General features: G+C 42.7%; 1 protein-coding gene across 1 annotated transcript in view; it reads right to left on the reverse strand.

The window, feature by feature from the left end:
• Positions 1–9,634: 9,634 nt before the first annotated feature.
• The window catches only part of HID1 (HID1 domain containing), a 109,408-nt gene continuing 96,911 nt past the window's right edge, over positions 9,635–22,131 (reverse strand). Inside the window, exons 17-19 of the mRNA XM_073587959.1 lie at positions 18,354–18,445; positions 12,654–12,812; positions 9,635–11,462 (exon numbers count right to left, since the gene is read on the reverse strand). Coding sequence (XP_073444060.1) covers positions 11,399–11,462; positions 12,654–12,812; positions 18,354–18,445 — 315 coding nt within the window. The 3' untranslated portion in view covers positions 9,635–11,398. The remainder of the gene's footprint in view (positions 11,463–12,653; positions 12,813–18,353; positions 18,446–22,131) is intronic.

Below are 22,131 nucleotides of genomic sequence, written 5' to 3' on the forward strand. Positions count from 1 at the left end.
CCAAAGCGCTGGATGAATTCGCCCTGACTTCCATACCGAGGATCCCTTTAAGAGGGAAGATGTACCTATAGGATGGAGGATGTGTGATGTGTATATGGGAACGGAAGGGGGGATTCATTTCTGTCATGTGCTCTCTCCTCCTTTTTGGGGGATAGACAATGGCTGGGAGCTTATATTTCCGGGAATGCTAGATTTCTCCCACCATATCAGTGTCTGCTGAGGTGTTTTCTGGAGAGGGAAAACTGTTGCTCATAGCAACCAATCACAGCTCAGCTTCTTTTAAACAGCTCTGGTGAAATGAAAGATGCTTAGTGATTAGTTGCAAGGAAAACTGTTGATCATAGCAACCAATCACAGCTCATCTTCTTTTACACAGCTCTGGTGAAATGAAAGATGCTTCGTGATTGGTTGGTGATACACACATACATACATACAGTTTTATTATATATATATATATATATATATATATTTAGTGATCACCTCGAAATATTTTATTAGACTTTACTACAATAACAAGCCACATAAAATTATTAAAAACATTTAAAAAAAGACCATAAATGGCCATGATACTAAGCACAGAAACTCAGACTCAGTCCATTGTAGGACTTGGGTCTATCCCAAATGGAAGGTACCAATCTAATAGCTGCAATGTACAGTGGGTACGGAAAGTATACAGGCCCCTTTAAATTTCTCACTGTTTCATTGCAGCCATTTGGTAAATTCAAAAAATTTCATTTTTTCCTCATTAATGTACACTCTGCATCTCATCTTGACTGAAAAAAAAACAAATGTAGAAATTTTTGCAAATTTATTAAAAAAGAAAAACTGAAATATCACATGGTCATAAGTATTCAGACCCTTTTGCTCAGTATTGAGTAGAAGTACCCTTTTGAGCTAGTACAGCCATGAGTCTTCTTGGGAATGATGCAACAAGTTTTTCACACCTGGATTGGGGATCCTCTACCATTCTTCCTTGCAGATCCTCTCCAGTTCCATCAGGTTGCATGGTGAACGTTGGTGGGCAGCCATTTTCAGGTCTCTGACGAGATGCTCAATTGGATTTAGGTCAGGACTCTGGCTGGGCCAGTCAAGAATGGTCACAGAGTTGTTCTGAAGCCACTGCTTTGCTATTTTATCTGTGTGCTTAGAGTCATTGTCTTGTTGGAAGGTAAACCTTCTGCCAAGTCTGAGGTCCAGAGCACTCTGGAACAGGTTTTCATCCAGGATATCTCTGTACTTGGCCGCATTCATTTTCCTTCAATTGCAACCAGTCGTCCTATCCCTGCAGCTGAAAAACACCCCATAGCATGATGCTGCCACCACGTTTCACTGTTGGGATTGTATTGTGCAAGTGATGAGCAGTGCCTGGTTTTCTCCACACATACCGCTTAGAATTATCACCAAAAAGTTCTCTCTTCGTCTTATCAGACCAGAGAATCTTATTTCTCATAGTCTGGGACTCCTTCTTGTGTTTTTAGCAAACTGTGTGGCCTTTCATATGTCTGGCACTGCCATAAAGGCCCGACTAGTGGAGGGCTGCATTGATAGTTGACTTTGTGGAACTTTATCCCATCTCCCTACTGCGTCTGTGGAGCTCAACAACCGTGATCTTGGGGTTGTTCTTTACCTCTCTCACAAAGGCTCTTCTCCCATGATTGCTCAGTTTGGCTGGACGGCCAGGTCTAGGAAGACACTAGTGGTCCCAAACTTCTTCAATACACACATAATCTACAAGCACACCCAAGATACTCGGAGTACACCCGAGCATGCTCGGAAAACTCGAGTAACGAGCACACTCGCTCATCACTAGTCTGAATACTTGTAATCATGTAATATTTAAGTTATTTTTTAATAAATTTGCAAAAATTTCTACATTTGTTTCTTTTCAGTCAAGGTGAGATGCAGAGTGTACATTGGGATATTCAAAAAAGTTCATTTTTTTCTCAAACGGCTGCAAAGAGTGAAAAATTTAAAGGGGTCTGAATACTTTCCGTACATACTGTATATATTCCTGTAGCAGGACTGCACAGGATCTCCCAGATTTTCATTCACGCTTCATTCTTTCAAGTATATGATCACAAACTCGCATTCTGTGATGTCTAAAAGATTTTGGGTTGCGTTATCCTGTAAGTAGAATTTCAAAGTAAGATTGAATGAAAGGCTGGATGATCCTGTCTAGTTTTCAAGTCCCTGTCTTGACACGTAAGAGCTGTTTTGGTTGTACAATTTGGAGCTATGCAGTAAGGCAGATTTCACTGTTATTGACGATCAGTATATATTTGTGTGTCACTTATCTTTATATATGTGGCAACATGAGGCATAATCATCATGGAAAAATTACAGTGCGCTAGTTTTAGAGCATAGAATATTCCACATTGTCTATCAGGATCATTGCACAACTATACATCAGTGTAATATATTTATAATGCAAAACTCAGCACCAGAATGGAGCGCACATTTTGATTTTGGCCATGTGGTGCTCCCTCTCTACTATATGAACTTAATTCTATTTAATTTACTTGAAATTAGGACTTTTAATATTAAAATGCTCAGAAACACATAAGAGCACATTTATCATGGCTTTGCACCAAGATTTTTGCGCAAATTGCAATATTTCACTGTTGTAAATGCCCAAGCCAAACTTAATGTTTTATGACAGTACCTACATTTTTATTTTTTTTTTATAAATGTGAGCAATAGAGTACCCTGTAATAGTTTAGTGGAGGCGTATTCTCTTGATGTACAAGTGGGGATCTATACTCCCTCCATGTTCTTCTTTGTGAATTTCTAAAATGTTTGTAGAGGTTTCCCTACTCAAGAGTTGACCACGTGTTCGTGACTTCTCGCATATCGATGACTGTGCACTCAAGGCCAGCACAGAGCAGCAGATGCAGTATGAAATGGAATGTGTTTCATAAGCTTGCAACAACTTTGGTCTCATTATCTAAAAAGACCAAAGTTATGTATCAACCTGCTCCAAGAAAACCATACCAGCAGTCACACATTATGGTGAAGGAACACAACCTCAAAAGAAGTTAACTTCACCTTCCTGGCAGCACTCTCTTCCACATATTGACCATAGATGCAGAGGTCAACAACAGAACTGCTAAAGCCAGCTCCACTTTTGAGAGACTGCATAAGAAGAACGTCTGGGAACAAAGGGGAATCAGCCTTACCACTAAGCTGAAGATTTACAGTGTAGTGGTCCTTAAAACAGTTCTCTAGGCCAGTGAGACCTGGACTGTCTACAGTCATGGCCAAAAGTTTGAGAATGAAACAAATATTATATTTTCACATGATCTGCTGCCCTCTGGTTTTTATGTGTGTTTGTCAAATGTTTTTATCACATACTCATAATATGATTGCAATTATATTTCTGTAACAAAAGGTTATATTGACAGTTAGAATGAGTTAATGCAGCAAGTCAATATTTGCAGTGTTGACCCTTCTTCTTCAGGACCTCAGCAATTCTCCCTGGCATGCTCTCAATCAACTTCTGGATCAAATCCTGACTGATAGCAGTCCATTCTTGCAAAATCAATACTTTTATTTTGTCTGAATTTGAAGGTTTTTGTTTGTTCACCCGTCTCTTGATGATTGACCACAAGTTCTCAATGGGATTAAGATCTGGGGAGTTTCCAGGCCATGGTCCCAAAATCTCTATGTTTTGTTCCCTGAGCCATTTAGTTATCACCTTTGCTTTATGGCAAGGTGCTCCATCATGTTGAAAAAGGCATTGTTGATCGCCAAACTGCTCTTGGACGGTTGGGAGAAGTTGCTCTCGGACGACATTCTGGTACCATTCTTTATTAATGGCTGTGTTTTTAGGCAAGACTGAGAGAGAGCCCATTCCCTTGGCTGAGAAGCAACCCCACACACGAATGTAAACTAAACAGACTAAGGAAGCATGTTGCCATAAAATACACATTGCTTTATTAAAGTACATATAAGACACACATACATGATAAAAGGAGATATGTATACCAGGGTGTCACAAGTACATGGCATCCAAAAGTGGAAATAAGGGCTCAAAACACAGTGCTATACCGCCAGAAAGAGAAAACGCAATATAATCATAGTTTGGGCACTGTATTATAATTTACTAAAGTCATGTGCCCCCATATATCATATACTGCTATAATACTGAACAAAGAAAATCCTGAATGTGGACATCATCCTGACGGTAAATCAGGGGACATAATACAAACAAGTTTTTCCCCAAAGGAAGTTGGTGTAATAACAGTCCCTCATGAAGGAATATACATGACCTGTGACACCGCGATCCCCGACGCGCGTTTCGCCTTAGCTTCGTCCTGGGAGGTGAGTGATAGTGGATCCAAGGTATATGGGGTCATATATAGCAGTATAATTACCGAAAAATTTCTTGCACCTGAAAGGAATGGCGCCCGGCGTGTGGCGTTGTCATGGCGCGCGCCTCCCGGCCCCTCAGCCACTCCCACCGCACACGTCACGATGTGGAGACAGATGAGGAGGGCCTGAGACGACGCGCAACCATGGCAACCCACCACGTTGCAAGATGGCGCTGAGGACATGCAAGCCACTCCCCCGCCCGACGTATAAGGAGGGAGAGACGGCCCGCACATCAAACAGACGCCTCTGTACAGAGTGTGCGCAGAGCTCCAAGTGGCGTTAAATAAAATAGTATAAAGACTCGATACCAAGGGTTCAATATTGTATTACAAATATACGGAAGGGTTGAAATGATATTTTGGAAAATATTAGAGAATGCTAAGAGATGAAATTGTGAACCTGTGCTGCATATTACATAATGCACAACAATATATCCAAATTTAATATAGTATTGTAGTCTTTAAATAAGGGGGCTATAACACTTCCCACCAAGGATATACATATATGGAGTATATTAAAGGTAATATGCACAGAGAGCAGTATCATGTCCAAACTGCACATATAGTGACTAGTACAACACACCTCAAAGAAATGAGGACTTAGACGTATATATACAAGTGCATACTCACATCAATATGCATATATAAATGTGCACAGATATGTGCCATACCAATAAGTGCAGTTACAGAGATATATAACGTAACGCATCAAGAGTTCAAAACCATCTCTATATTATATTAGAATATGAATTGCCAATACATAATATAAAGAGGGTTTTTGTATATATAAAATAGCCTAATTATTCCATAACAGTATGTAAGGGATCATAGTACAAGAGTTATCCACTAAGCAGCACATAACACTGTACAGACCAATCTCTAAGATAAATATATCGTACATATTATAGCCCATAAAATCACATTGGTTAGACGGTAAATATGTATTTTTGAAATACAAAAACTAAAAGTTAGTCAGATTTTCCCCGAATATGGGCCACACATCTTCTGAGTATTCTCCAAATGATGATGATGTAACAGATCCATCTATCCGTTGCTGGAAGACGGCATCCCAATCCAGTGTTCACAATGTACCCCATATCCTTCGCATCCAAAGTACGAAAAGGTAAGTACACTAGAATAAAACTAAGAAATAAAATAAATTAAAAACATGTAATCCATCACCATAACAAAAGCATCCTACAGAAAGGGGGCAAAGCTCAGGACCTCATTAAGTCCTTTGGGTTGGACCGTACCCAATTTATATATCCATTCGACTTCTTTCTGAGCTAATTTCTTCCTCCAGTTGCCACCACGATGGTCAATGTGAACTTTATCTATTCCACAGACTTTGAGTAGTTTGGGATCACTCTCATGGCATAACTTAAAGTGTCTCGGGATTGGTTTGAGCATCATATCATCCTCTATCTTTGAGGCATTCTTAATGTCCCTATGATGTTCTCTCACTCTGACTCTCAGAGGTCTAGAAGTCATCCCAACATAAATCCTTTCACATGGACATACGGCATAATATATTACACCATTAGTGTTACAAGTAATATGTTGTGTGATGTTATACGTAGTTCCACCATCACTGGATACAAAAGAGGACGCTTGTTTCATGTTGGGGCACGCAATACACTCTCTGCAAGGAAATACGTTATACGTTAAATATCTCTGTAACTGCACTTATTGGTATGGCACATATCTGTGCACATTTATATATGCATATTGATGTGAATATGCACTTGTATATATACGTCTAAGTCCTCATTTCTTTGAGGTGTGTTGTACTAGTCACTATATGTGCAGTTTGAACATGATACTGCTCTCTGTGCATATTACCTTTAATATACTCCATATATGTATATCCTTGGTGGGAAGTGTTATAGCCCCCTTATTTAAAGACTACAATACTATATTAAATTTGGATATATTGTTGTGCATTATGTAATATGCAGCACAGGTTCACAATTTCATCTCTTAGCATTCTCTAATATTTTCCAAAATATCATTTCAACCCTTCCGTATATTTGTAATACAATATTGAACCCTTGGTATCGAGTCTTTATACTATTTTATTTAGCGCCACTTGGAGCTCTGCGCACACTCTGTACAGAGGCGTCTGTTTGATGTGCGGGCCGTCTCTCCCTCCTTACACGTCGGGCGGGGGAGTGGCTTGCATGTCCTCAGCGCCATCTTGCAACGTGGTGGGTTGCCATGGTTGCGCGTCGTCTCAGGCCCTCCTCATCTGTCTCCACATCGTGACGTGTGCGGTGGGAGTGGCTGAGGGGCCGGGAGGCGCACGCCATGACGACGCCACACGCCGGGCGCCATTCCTTTCAGGTGCAAGAAATTTTTCGGTAATTATACTGCTATATATGACCCCATATACCTTGGATCCACTATCACTCACCTCCCAGGACGAAGCTAAGGCGAAACGCGCGTCGGGGATCGCGGTGTCACAGGTCATGTATATTCCTTCATGAGGGACTGTTATTACACCAACTTCCTTTGGGGAAAAACTTGTTTGTATTATGTCCCCTGATTTACCGTCAGGATGATGTCCACATTCAGGATTTTCTTTGTTCAGTATTATAGCAGTATATGATATATGGGGGCACATGACTTTAGTAAATTATAATACAGTGCCCATACTATGATTATATTGCGTTTCCTCTTTCTGGCGGTATAGCACTGTGTTTTGAGCCCTTATTTCCACTTTTGGATGCCATGTACTTGTGACACCCTGGTATACATATCTCCTTTTATCATGTATGTGTGTCTTATATGTACTTTAATAAAGCAATGTGTATTTTATGGCAACATGCTTCCTTAGTCTGTTTGGTTTACATATTTGGTGGGAAGCGCCATGTTTTCTAAGGCCTTTGTTGTGGGAATACCCACACATGAATGGTTTCAGGATGCTTGACAGTTGGCATGAGACAAGACTGGTGGTAGCGCTCACCTGGTCTTCTCCGAATAAGCCGTTTTCCAGATGTCCCAAACAATCGAAAAGGGGATTCATCCGAGAAAATGACTTTACCCCAGTCCTCAGCAGTCCACTCCCTGTACCTCTTGCAGAATATCAGTCTGTCCATGATGTTTTTTCTGGAGAGAAGTGGCTTCTTTGCTGCCCTCCTTGAGACCAGGCCTTGCTCCAAGAGTCTCCGCCTCACAGTGCGTGCAGGTGCACTCACACCTGCCTGCTGCCATTCCTGAGCAAGCTCTGCACTGCTGGTAGCCCGATCCCACAGCTGAAACACTTTTAAGAGACGGTCCTGGCGCTTGCTGGTCTTTCTTGGGCACCCTGGAGCCTTTTTGGCAACAAGGGAACCTCTCTCCTTGAAGTTCTTGATGATGCGATAGATTGTTGACTGAGGTGCAATCTTTCTAGCTGCGATACTCTTCCCTGTTAGGCCATTTTTGTGCAGTGCAATGATGACTGCACGTGTTTCTTTAGCGATAACCATGGTTAACAGAAGAGAAACAATGATGCCAAGCACCAGCCTCCTTTTAAAGTGTCCAGTGGTGTCATTCTTACTTATTCATGACAGATTAATCTCCAGCCCTGTCCTCATCAACACCCACACCTGTGTTAATGGAGCAATCACTGAAACGATGTTAGCTGGTCCTTTTAAGGCAGGGCTGCAATGATGTTGAAATGTGTTTTGGGGGATAAAGTTAATTTTCTAGGCAAATATTGACTTTGCAAGTAATTGCTGTTAAGCTGATCACTCTTTATAACATTCTGGAGTATATGCAAATTGCCATTAGAAAAAATAAAGCAGTAGACTTTGTAAAAATTAATATTTGTGTCATTCTCAAAACTTTTGGCCATGACTGTACAGCCAGCATGCCAATGCCAAACAGCTCAATCACAGACTTCTCTACATCAGGTGGCAAGAAAATGTCCCCGACACAGCAGTCGTGGAACAATCTGGGCTCTGCAACATTTTCACTCTCCTACTGAAACATCAAATCACATGGGCTGGACATGTGATCAGGATGCAGATTGCATAAACAACTGCTGTACGGACAACTTTGTCATGGAAACCAAGAAGTCGGGAGGCAGAAGAAACATTATAAAGACTGCCTTAAAGAGTCTCTCAAAAATCCGATAATTGACATGAACGAATGGGAGAAGCTTGCCCTGGACCATCCAGCTTGACGAGGCAGGATCACCTCAGGGGCATGTGCAGCTGAAGATAAGAGAATCTTTGAGGCAAAAAGAAAGCGAGCTGTGCGCAAGGCACAAGCGGTATCTACTGTCCTGACTGAATCTAGTTACTTATGTCACCGTATGTGGGCGAGCCTTCAGGGCCAGGATTGGCCCCAATCACCACCAGACCAAGAGCCACTGATTCTCCTCTAAACCCTAAAGTCATGGTCATCGTCGACTACTTCGACTACTAAGGACTAGAGATGAGTGAACACCGTCGGCTTCCTCCTTATTTAGCTAGCTATAGCACTTACCAAAGAAGAAGAATCGGGAACCTGGATACCTGGAGCACTCCCGATAATCAACTGTTCGGCTCCACAGCTGCATGTGTCGCGGTTGCGTGACAAGTCAAGACACATGCATGTAGAGCCTGTGTGTTGTGACTGTCACACAGCCGTGACACATGCAGCTGCGGCACCGAACAGCTGATTATCTGGAGCGCTCCAGGTATCTGGGTTCCCGATGCAATTTCTTCGGTAAACGCTATAGCTTGCTGAATAAGGAGGTAGCTGATGATGTCTGCTCTTATCTACAAAGGATGAACATCAGAAGCAAGATTTTTTCATTTGGTATCTGAACAAACTGAGCTTTGTTACAGAATATAATTACTTTCAGCATAAATAGGAAGATCTGTGCTACCATGGGAAGATTCATTAAGTAGACACCAGATAATGAAGTGGAGATGGATGCATGCGTCTAAACTAGTTCTAATGCTTAACCCCATTAAAAGCCGAACAATATTTCCTACGCTATATTCCCATTGAAATTGTCAATATTTTCATACATTTCCAAAAGCAACTGAGTTCTAAAATAAAGGTGCTTTAATTTAATTTGGAATGCAAGTATTTATTAAAGCTGAAATCTGTATCATTGGTATGCAAATCCAGCCATAAAAGTGTGCATGAAGCATTATAGGTGTACATATGCACAGCACCTGTACAAACATGTCAGTATCAGGCACATATCAGGGTAATGGATGTATAGAGAAGTGAACATAGAGCTCTGCAACCTTTGACTTGTTTTTATGCAGACACTTAAAGACAAATTAATATTTATAGATGAATTTATTAATATAATTTAATAGATTATATCTGATTTCACATACAAGAGATGTAGTGCTATTCAACAAGGGGTGTAAAGAGCAAGTCCTCCTTGATCCTAGTGATACATGACGTCATGTACAAGCAGCCATGTTTGTTATGAAAGTAGGATCTAGTTTAACATTTTTTAACACATTTGATTAGTTATCTTTTCATAGATTGGGAATCGCGGCCCATTTTATAATCCAGAGCTGCATTAACAATTTTTTTCAGGGTTCAGAGCTGAAATCTCCCAGCAATCTTTGCAGAATCAGAGCTTTCTCTAGAGATTTGCATTGTAGGAAGTGCAATCATTACATTGGCACTGTACAATAATGTGTTGTAGGAGGGAATTTATTTAACCATTTACACCAGTTTCTGGTGTCAAAAATGTTGGCGCACTCCATATTTACACTAAGATTTGCAACCTTTCACTTTCCTTACTCCTGTATAAATGGAAAGAGAAGTGGGCAGAATTAGGCACAAGGGATAGACTTACCATTGTCCTGGAAAATATACTATAATTTATACTGGAAGTTTGAGATATGGTAATTTACTCAAAGACGGAGCAGATTTTGGCTTCTTTCTGGTGGTAGACACTCAAAAATACACCAAATTTATTAGGAGCTGTTCGGCCTCTTAATATTTGACGCCAATGTTCTCTAATGAAATGCCAATCTTAGAACATGTTTCCCTATGTGGGCTCCTATACCTTAGAAACACAGCTGAGCAACATGGGATATGTCTGTCCATGTGCATGGTGACAACGTCCAATGGCAACCAGCAAAATTGTCAACACAGCTGTAGACAATGGGGTCAATTCATTACCACAAGTGTTGCGCCTACCAGTTTTAATAAAGGGCTTATTGGAGTATAATATGCCAAGTTCATTAAGTGGCGTGTGCCTCGCCTGAAATGCTACTCCAGTTTTGCCAAATTTGACGGGCGGGCTTAGTCACATGTCTGTGTCGGCTCCACTCAAGCTCCATCCATTTTAGCGGAGCAACTTCAAACTGGCGTGAAAACGTCAAAAGTCGTAGTTTCCTGCACAACCTCGTGTTATGCAAAAATTTTGTAACTTTTCAAAGAGTTTTCCGTCAGATTTCTGGTGAAAACACTTTGATAACCTCGCTCCCTATATTTCGGACTGTAACTCTGTACAAAACGAACTGTATGTAAAAAGTCGCCCACCTGTAGAGCATGTGTATAAATAAATGGTAACAGTTGGTTAAAAATAGACATCCTCTAAGGCTGACCATTATCTTGCCCAGGTAATTTTCACACTCCAATCTGACCCGTTGTGTGGCATGTATTTTTTAGCAGGAGGAATTACCCTTTAACGTAGGCTCAACACCCACTCATAGGGAGGACAGTGTGGAAAAACCATAACGATGTAGCGAGAACGTAGTGTAAACCTGGCTCAGGTGACATGTGGCCCATTATGATGCCGGCATAAGAAACTAGGAAGAATAATTCTCGAGCACCTGTAAAGTTCTCAACTACAAATCAAATGAATATGTAAAACAAAAATATAAAAGTAACAGAAGCTTATCAGTAGTACACATGGTATGAGATGATATGCTGTATTTCCATGAAGCAGATAGTGGTTTGGAATTAAGTAGTCGATAACTTGTGCAAACAGGAGCGCCTGGGAGGGGGGCATCCCATGACAAGACGTGATGACTTCATGTAGGGCAGGTACTTCGCAGTTGATCTTCAATGGTTAATGTCTAAACCCTCTGGATCTCAAACAACTTCACATCAGTGTCATACCAGATAGGAGGATCCATGTTCCTGCAAAAGAGAACCAGTCGTTCAATGCAAGCATATTAACCCTTTCAGGATCAAGACCTTCAGATGTCAGAACGACCACAGCAAAATTCCACATATTAAAATGATAAATATTCTAAAGGGCAACATCTCTTTCTGCATTATACTTCACCCAAATACTCTTTTTTTTGTCTTGGCTTTTATGTGGCACCAAAATGACACCAGCATATTCATTATTTAATCATTTTAGTTTTGCACAGGGAAAAAAATAGCAAGAAATTAAGAAAAAAAAATAATATGTATATTTCATTAAAAAGTTGGAGTTGGAGGAATAGATTGTACTTTTTGGTTAAAGAAATAATATATATCTCATACTGGCAAATAAAGGTCCGTATAGATTTTCTAGTTTACACCCAATAACAAATGCCATACACTGGCTAAAGATGGTGCCGTTCGGCAAAATACCTGTGTAAAAACATTTATAACTGACAGATACAGCAAGGCAGTAGGGACAAAAAAAATCATTCATGTGAATTTGACGTCACATATATTGCAAGATATAGACTTGGACATTGGAGGGGTGACATATGTACATATAACTTATGGCCATGTCAAAGAATGTCCCTGAAGATACATAGGGGTTAAGGGGTTAAGAGGATACACTTTAGCTTTGTTTGTTTTTTATTTGTTTTTTTTCTCCATTTTTAAGGTTTTTTCATTATTTTTCTTTTCACATTTAACTTTTAATATGCTGTATGTATTTTTATCTTTTAAACCATCAGGATTGCTGTAAAGACACAAGTCGTGGCCTCCTAACATTTATTTCTTGTCACCATGATGCAACACTGTACCATTATGATGGGGAGAAGGCAATGATGGGGATGGTGGTGGAGGAGGAAATGATGGCAGTGGTGGAATGGGCAAGGATGGGGATGTGGGGGAGGAGGAAATGATTGAGGTGGTGGAAAGGGCAATGATGGGGATGGGGGAAAATCCCTTTAAACCAAATCAAACCAATACATCATCTATGCCCAAAACATGCGATGTACACCATTCGCGTTAGACCACCACTAAACAGAAAAGCTTATATAGATGCAGAACCAAGCTCAGTCCATTTTCCCACATCTATTAATGTGCATCACTTTAAAATGACCCTGCTGCCTGCTTATTGAATGTGTTAGCCAGATTTCTATTTATTTAGTATGATAATCTCACCTCAAATAGATGACACCCCACATGTATGTACGAAACCACATAGCAGTTCCAGCATTGGCCTGATATTTGCGAATCAGAATGGGGTGAGGCACAGGTAGTAACCCCACAAGTGTTCCGTGCTGTAGAAACTTCAGGATTTCAGACTCGTCAGTTAGTCCCCTGCAAAACAGAAAATGATCATACCACATTAATATCTAACCCAAGAAATTACGGTACACATTCAACTAAATGGATTTCTTTGCTATCAAAAGACAAGCCTTTGTCACAGAACACACAAATAAAACTCTTACATTGAGAAAGGTGGTGGAGAAACAGGCACATAAGCCAGAGCAGTGATACAAGGGGAGAAGAGAGAAGGTAAAATACTTTATGGGGAAAGCCCACTAAGCTCAAAGCATGCAACTTCCCTTTCATTTATGCCAGAAAAATAAGAAAAAGCAGAAATTTGTCAATGGCAGGATACAACCGTAGGTTCCTTTTCAATTATCCAGAAAATAAATAAGATCAAGCTTGTACATACATGTCAACACCCTCTCCCATCACTATATCGGTCACACTACTAATAGCACCCTCTCCCATCACTATACCGGTCACACTACTAATAGCACCCTCTCCCATCACTATACCGGTCACACTACTAATAGCACCCTCTCCCATCACTATACCGGTCACACTACTAATAGCACCCTCTCCCATCACTATACCGGTCACACTACTAATAGCACCCTCTTCCATCACTATACCGGTCACACTACTAATAGCACCCTCTCCCATCACTATACCGGTCACACTACTAATAGCACCCTCTCCCATCACTATACCGGTCACACTACTAATAGCACCCTCTCCCATCACTATACCGGTCACACTACTAATAGCACCCTCTCGCATCACTATATCGGTCACACTACTAATAGCACCCTCTCGCATCACTATACCGGTCACACTACTAATAGCACCCTCTTCCATCACTATACCGGTCACACTACTAATAGCACCCTCTTCCATCACTATACCGGTCACACTACTAATAGCACCCTCTCCCATCACTGTACCAGTCACACTACTAATAGCACCCTCTTCCATCACTATACCGGTCACACTACTAATAGCACCCTCTCTCATCACTATACCGATCACAGTACTAATAGCACCCTCTCCCATCACTATACCGGTCACAGTACTAATAGCACCCTCTCCCATCACTATACCGGTCACACTACTAATAGCACCCTCTTCCATCACTATACCGGTCACACTACTAATAGCACCCTGTTCCATCACTATACCGGTCACACTACTAATAGCACCCTCTTCCATCACTGTACCGGTCACACTACTAATAGCACCCTCTCCCATCACTATACCGGTCACACTACTAACAGCACCCTCTCCCATCACTATACCGGTCACACTACTAACAGCACCCTCTCCCATCACTATACCGGTCACACTACTAATAGCACCCTCTCCCATCACTATACCGGTCACAGTACTAGCACCCTCTCCCATCACTATACCGGTCACAGTACTAATAGCACCCTCTCCCATCACTATACCAGTCACACTACTAATAGCACCCTCTTCCATCACTATACTAGTCACGCTACTAATAGCACCCTCTGCCATCACTATACCGGTCACACTACTAATAGCACCCTCTCCCATCACTATACCGGTCACAGTACTAATAGCACCCTCTCCCATCACTATACCGGTCACACTACTAATAGTACCCTCTCCCATAACTATACCGGTCACACTACTAATAGCACCCTCTTCCATCACTATACCGGTCACACTGCTAATAGCACCCTCTTCCATCACTGTACCAGTCACACTACTAATAGCACCCTCTCCCATCACTATACCGGTCACACTACTAATAGCACCCTCTCGCATCACTACACCGGTCACACTACTAATAGCACCCTCTTCCATCACTATACCGGTCACACTACTAATAGCACCATATTCAATCACTAAACCGATCACAGTACCAATAGCACCCTCTCCCATCACTATACCGGTCACAGTAATAATAGCACCCTCTCCCATCACTATACCGGTCACACTACTAATAGCACCCTCTCCCATCACTATACCGGTCACAGTACTAATAGCACCCTCTTCCATCACTATACCGGTCACACTACTAATAGCACCCTCTTCCATCACTATACCGGTCACACTACTAATAGCACCCTCTTCCATCACTGTACCGGTCACACTACTAATAGCACCCTCTTCCATCACTGTACCGGTCACACTACTAATAGCACCCTCTCCCATCACTATACCGGTCACACTACTAACAGCACCCTCTCCCATCACTATACCGGTCACACTACTAATAGCACCATATTCAATCACTAAACCGGTCACACTACTAATAGCACCCTCTCCCATCACTATACCGGTCACAGTACTAGCACCCTCTCCCATCACTATACCGGTCACAGTACTAATAGCACCCTCTCCCATCACTATACCGGTCACACTACTAATAGCACACTCTTCCATCACTATACCGGTCACAGTACTAATAGCACCCTCTGCCATCACTATACCGGTCACACTACTAATAGCACCCTCTCCCATCACTATACCGGTCTCACTACTAATAGCACCCTCTTCCATCACTATACCGGTCACAGTACTAATAGTACCCTCTCCCATAACTATACCGGTCACACTACTAATAGCACCCTCTTCCATCACTATACCGGTCACACTACTAATAGCACCCTCTTCCATCACTATACCGGTAACACTACTAATAGCACCCTCTCCCATCACTATACCGGTCACACTACTAATAGCACCCTCTCGCATCACTATACCGATCACAGTACTAATAGCACCCTCTCCCATCACTATACCGGTCACAGTACTAATAGCACCCTCTCCCATCACTATACCGGTCACACTACTAATAGCACCCTCTTCCATCACTATACCGGTCACACTACTAATAGCACCCTCTTCCATCACTATACCGGTCACACTACTAATAGCACCCTCTTCCATCACTATACCGGTCACACTACTAATAGCACCCTCTTCCATCACTATACCGGTCACACTACTAATAGCACCCTCTTCCATCACTGTACCGGTCACACTACTAATAGCACCCTCTCCTATCACTATACCGGTCACACTACTAACAGCACCCTCTCCCATCACTATACCGGTCACACTACTAATAGCACCATATTCAATCACTAAACCGGTCACACTACTAATAGCACCATATTCAATCACTAAACCGGTCACACTACTAATAGCACCCTCTCCCATCACTATACCGGTCACAGTACTAGCACCCTCTCCCATCACTATACCGGTCACAGTACTAATAGCACCCTCTCCCATCACTATACCGGTCACAGTACTAGCACCCTCTCCCATCACTATACCGGTCACAGTACTAATAGCACCCTCTCCCATCACTATACCGGTCACACTACTAATAGCACCCTCTCCCATCACTATACCGGTCACAGTACTAGCACCCTCTCCCATCACTATACCGGTCACAGTACTAATAGCACCCTCTCCCATCACTATACCGGTCACACTACTAATAGCACACTCTTCCATCACTATACCGGTCACAGTACTAATAGCACCCTCTGCCATCACTATACCGGTCACACTACTAATAGCACCCTCTCCCATCACTATACCGGTCTCACTACTAATAGCACCCTCTTCCATCACTATACCGGTCACAGTACTAATAGTACCCTCTCCCATAACTATACCGGTCACACTACTAATAGCACCCTCTTCCATCACTATACCGGTCACACTACTAATAGCACCCTCTCGCATCACTATACCGATCACAGTACTAATAGCACCCTCTCCCATCACTATACCGGTCACAGTACTAATAGCACCCTCTCCCATCACTATACCGGTCACACTACTAATAGCACCCTCTCCCATCACTATACCGGTCACAGTACTAGCACCCTCTCCCATCACTATACCGGTCACAGTACTAATAGCACCCTCTCCCATCACTATACCGGTCACACTACTAATAGCACACTCTTCCATCACTATACCGGTCACAGTACTAATAGCACCCTCTGCCATCACTATACCGGTCACACTACTAATAGCACCCTCTCCCATCACTATACCGGTCTCACTACTAATAGCACCCTCTTCCATCACTATACCGGTCACAGTACTAATAGCACCCTCTTCCATCACTATACCGGTCACACTACTAATAGCACCCTCTCCCATCACTATACCGGTCACACTACTAATAGCACCCTCTCGCATCACTATACCGATCACAGTACTAATAGCACCCTCTCCCATCACTATACCGGTCACAGTACTAATAGCACCCTCTCCCATCACTATACCGGTCACACTACTAATAGCACCCTCTTCCATCACTATACCGGTCACACTACTAATAGCACCCTCTTCCATCACTATACCGGTCACACTACTAATAGCACCCTCTTCCATCACTATACCGGTCACACTACTAATAGCACCCTCTTCCATCACTATACCGGTCACACTACTAATAGCACCCTCTTCCATCACTGTACCGGTTACACTACTAATAGCACCCTCTCCTATCACTATACCGGTCACACTACTAACAGCACCCTCTCCCATCACTATACCGGTCACACTACTAATAGCACCATATTCAATCACTAAACCGGTCACACTACTAATAGCACCCTCTCCCATCACTATACTGGTCACAATACTAGCACCCTCTCCCATCACTATACCGGTCACAGTACTAATAGCACCCTCTCCCATAACTATACCGGTCACAGTACTAATAGCACCCTCTCCCATCACTATACCGGTCACAGTACTAATAGCACCCTCTTCCATCACTATACTGGTCACGCTACTAATAGCACCCTCTGCCATCACTATACCGGTCACACTACTAATAGCACCCTCTCCCATCACTATACCGGTCACAGTACTAGCACCCTCTCCCATCACTATACCGGTCACAGTACTAATAGCACCCTCTCCCATCACTATACCGGTCACACTACTAATAGCACACTCTTCCATCACTATACCGGTCACAGTACTAATAGCACCCTCTGCCATCACTATACCGGTCACGCTACTAATAGCACCCTCTGCCATCACTATACAGGTCACACTACTAATAGCACCCTCTCCCATCATTATATTAGTCACAGTACTAATAGCACCCTCTCCCATCACTATACCGGTCACAGTACTAGCACCCTCTCCCATCACTATACCGGTCACAGTACTAATAGCACCCTCTCCCATCACTATACCGGTCACAGTACTAATAGCACCCTCTTCCATCACTATACTGGTCACGCTACTAATAGCACCCTCTGCCATCACTATACCGGTCACACTACTAATAGCACCCTCTCCCATCATTATATTAGTCACAGTACTAATAGCACCCTCTCCCATCACTATACCGGTCACAGTACTAATAGTACCCTCTCCCATAACTATACCGGTCACACTACTAATAGCACCCTCTTCCATCACTATACCGGTCACACTACTAATAGCACCCTCTCCCATCACTATACTGGTCACACTACTAATAGCACCCTCTTCCATCACCATAACGGTCACACTACTAATGGCACCGTGCACATCACTAGTCTGTCATCGCCTCCAAGCTCTTTGACCTCTTACTTGTCAATGCAGATCTTCTCTACTTGTGGAACCAAGACCTGCAGCAGCCTCATGATTGTCTGCAGGGGCAGCTTCACTTTCCAAGACAAAACCTGTTAATGGTAAATGATAGATATGCGGTGCATTCTCATTACACATAAATCACAGAGACCTTCAGATTAAAAACCTAGCTAAAATTCTGTTTCATAAATAGTTATTTGGAGCTTACAGCGTTAATACTACTATAGTCACTTAATTATACAGGCATAGCAACCAGTGCGTCAATTGTGAAATTAATTGAAGTTATGAACAGAAAAGGGGAAAAAAGTGATTACACAGAAAGAATATACTTTATAAGTACAGCAAATTACTATAAAGAAACTATATAAAGAATGGAGCAAGAGTATACTGTATATACCACTTTCATTTAGCAGGGTGTACTAAAGGTATTCTTTTACTAGATTTTTGCTATCCAACTAAGAGCAGCATAATATAGTGAACGAGACCCCGATTCAAGAAACTGGTTATAAATCATGGTTATATTTGCTGTAGATATAGTAATTCTCTGAATATTTAGCTCTGTATAACCCCATCCCAACCATTGATAGACAGCTTTCTCTGTACACTGGCAATTGTCAGGTGGCTGCCAATCAGTAGCGGGAGTGGAGTTATACAGAGCTCATGAATATAGAGGACTACATGGCAGCAGACTTACTAGCCCTCTAATGATAATCTCCTGCTGATAAAACACTGATTTTATCAAAATTACAGCAAGCAGCCCAGCAAGTGATACATCGCTGGAATCAGGGACTCTGTCTCTACATTAAGCTGCTCTCAGATTAGGTGGCAAAAATCTGGTGACAAATTCCTTTTGATCAATCAAGTTTTCAAATAAAATAAAGGCATGCTTGCATTTCGGTTTTGCATTACATTTGGCCAGGAAAGCTTGTGGTGCATACATTAAAAATACCCACAGGGTCTCTTACTGCATTGGATAACGTAGTAGAGTACCCTATGCATGCAGAGGCCTACAAAAAAAAGGATATGTGAAACTTACCCAAAGAAAGGCCAAAATGCCAGATAAGCAGCGCCTAATCATCACAGATTGCTATGATGAGATTTTATTTCATATTTTCAAGTCTGTCAAAGGTGATACATTTGTTACACTTCCTCTTTGGTTATTTTGGGATGCATTGAGCAAAGTCCAGCAGTAAAAAGCAGAGTTACACCTAAATGACTCTGCACTGTAACGTGATGCACAACGTGCTGCTATTTATGACTGCAGCATTGTCATATACCTGTCTTCAGAAGTGATGTATAATGGCTGAGACCTCAGTGCTCACTTTTATCATAGCTGGAAAACATAGAAGATGGGAAATGCTTGGGAATTATGGCCTTACCAGCTTCTATCTAAGTAACACCTACAGCACACCGTCTTCATATCACACAGGTCAAGACAAGCAGTAGGTGCAACTTGAACCACTGAAAACCACACTGTTACCAAAAAATAGAATTAGACTTACCGGTAATTTGGTTTCTAGAAACCTTCCACGACAGCATAGGAGGTTGTCTCCACGCTCCAATGGGGGACAGGAAGTACGAGAGGTTAAAAGGTCCCTCCCACCTCCCTCTCACCAGGGACTTATAACTGATTACCATAGCACCGGTTACCTTAAAGATTCTCAGAATTTTGTCCAAGAATGCTGGGAGGGAAATAGTGGTGTCGTGGAAGGTTTATAGAAACCGAATTACCGGTAAGTCTAATTCTATTTTCTCTAGCAACCTTCCACGACAGCATAGGAGGCATAACAACCTATACTGCACTAGGGGGGGGGGACAACGGCCTGAAGAACTTTTCGGCCAAAGGCTAGATCCCTGTTGGATCTAGTAGTGTTTAGTGAAAGTATGTAAGGAGTATGTAACACCTGTAGTGTTTAGTGAAAGTATGTAAGGAGGACCAGGTTGCTGCCTTACAAATCTGCTCCGAAGATGCGCCTGCCCTCTCAGCCCATGACGTAGAGGTAGATCGTGTTGAATGTGCCTTGATCCCCGTAGGGGGAGCGATGTTCTGCGCCAGGTATGCTTCGGGGATGGCTTTCTTAATCCAATTGGCAATGGTGTTTTTTTGCTACCTTCTTTCCCTTGTTTGGACCAGAAGTATGGATAAATAGGTTGTGATCAATTCTATAGGGTTAGGTACACTCTAAGTAGTAGAGAATTATGCGCCTCACGTCCAGCGTATGAAACACCTTTTCCTTAGGGTTCGCTGGGTTTTGACAAAACGAGAGAAGAATGATTTCCTGCGATCTATGGAAATCAGACACAACCTTTGGTAGGAACGATGGATCAAGGGAAAGAACTATGGAATCGTCCCTAATGGTTAGGTAGGGATCCCTGATTGAGAGAGCTTGGAGCTCTCCTATTCGCCTTGCCGAGGTTATCACTATAAGGAAGGCCACTTTACAGGAGAGTAGCTGAGAAGTACAGGATGGCAGGGGCTCAAAGGGTGATTGAGTGACTCCCGTAAGTACCACATTCAAGTCCCAAGGTGGAATGGCGACTAGCCTTTTTGGATGTAGCCTAGTGGCTGATGTGATGAATCTTTTTATCCACCTGTGGTTGGCCAAGTCACAGTCGAACATGGAGCTTAATGCTGATATCTGAACTTTAAGCGTACTGGGTTTTAGACCTAGCTCAAGCCCCCTCTGTTGGAAATCCAGGATACGGGAAATGTTAGGGTTTTCTGGGTCAGGCAAATCTGGCAGACACCATGAGGAAAATTATTATTTCCATATTCCATAAAATATGGAAAATAATAAAATTAAAAATTAATAAAAAATTAATAAAAAAATTATTTCCATATTTTATTATAAATAGCAATGGTGACCGGTTTTCGAGATTTCTGGAGGGTTTTTATTACTGCTTCTGATAGCCCCCTGGCCCTCAGGATCTGGGTTTCAGTAACCAGGCCGCTAACTTCATTCCCCAGAGGTTTGGGTGTTGTAGAGGGCCCTACAAGAGAAGGTCATCTTCCAGGGGTAGTTGGAATGGCCCGTCTACCTGTAGCTCCATAATTAGAGAGTACCAGCTCCTCTTTGGCCATAGCGGGGCTACTAGGATGGTTTGGGTCCAATCCTCCCGGATTTTCCTCAGGGTTGCGGCAAGGATTGGAACTGGCAGGAATGCATACGCCAGACGAAATCTCCACCTGTGGGCGAAGGCATCTACCCCCAGGGATCTGTCTCTGGGGTTCAGGGAGAAGTAGTTTCTCACTTGGGCATTTTCTCTTGAGGCCAGTAGATCCACCTCTGGAAGACCCCACCTGTTGACCAGCCTCTGAAAGACTCTTTGGTTTAGGCTCTACTCTCCAGGCTGGATGCATTTTCTGCTCAAGAAATCTGCTTGAAGGTTGGAGGTACCCTTTAGGTGGACTGTCATTAGAGAACGGAGGTGTCTTTCAGCCCAGCAAAATATTCGACCAGAAAGGCCCTCTAGGCTGCTGGATCTCGTGCCACCCTGGTGTCTGAGATGGGCCACTGTTGCTACATTGTCCGAATAGACTCTGATATGATGGCCCTGGACTAGGTGTCTTGCTGCCAGAAGAGCTTCCTCCACGGCCTTCAGCTCCCTGAAGTTTGAGGATTTTGCACTCATTTTCTGGCTCCACAACCCATGGAATGGTTGTCGGGACACCACAGCTCCCCAGCCTTTTTTGCTGGCATCTGATGTTACCGTGACCAGGGGAATCTGGGACCAGTTGATTCCCTTGCACAGATTCTTGCGGTCCATCCACCATGCT

This window comes from Dendrobates tinctorius, unplaced genomic scaffold, assembly GCF_039654945.1.
Source record: "Dendrobates tinctorius isolate UK_male_01 unplaced genomic scaffold, ASM3965494v1 ptg000103l, whole genome shotgun sequence".
Lineage (NCBI taxonomy): Eukaryota > Metazoa > Chordata > Amphibia > Anura > Dendrobatidae > Dendrobates > Dendrobates tinctorius.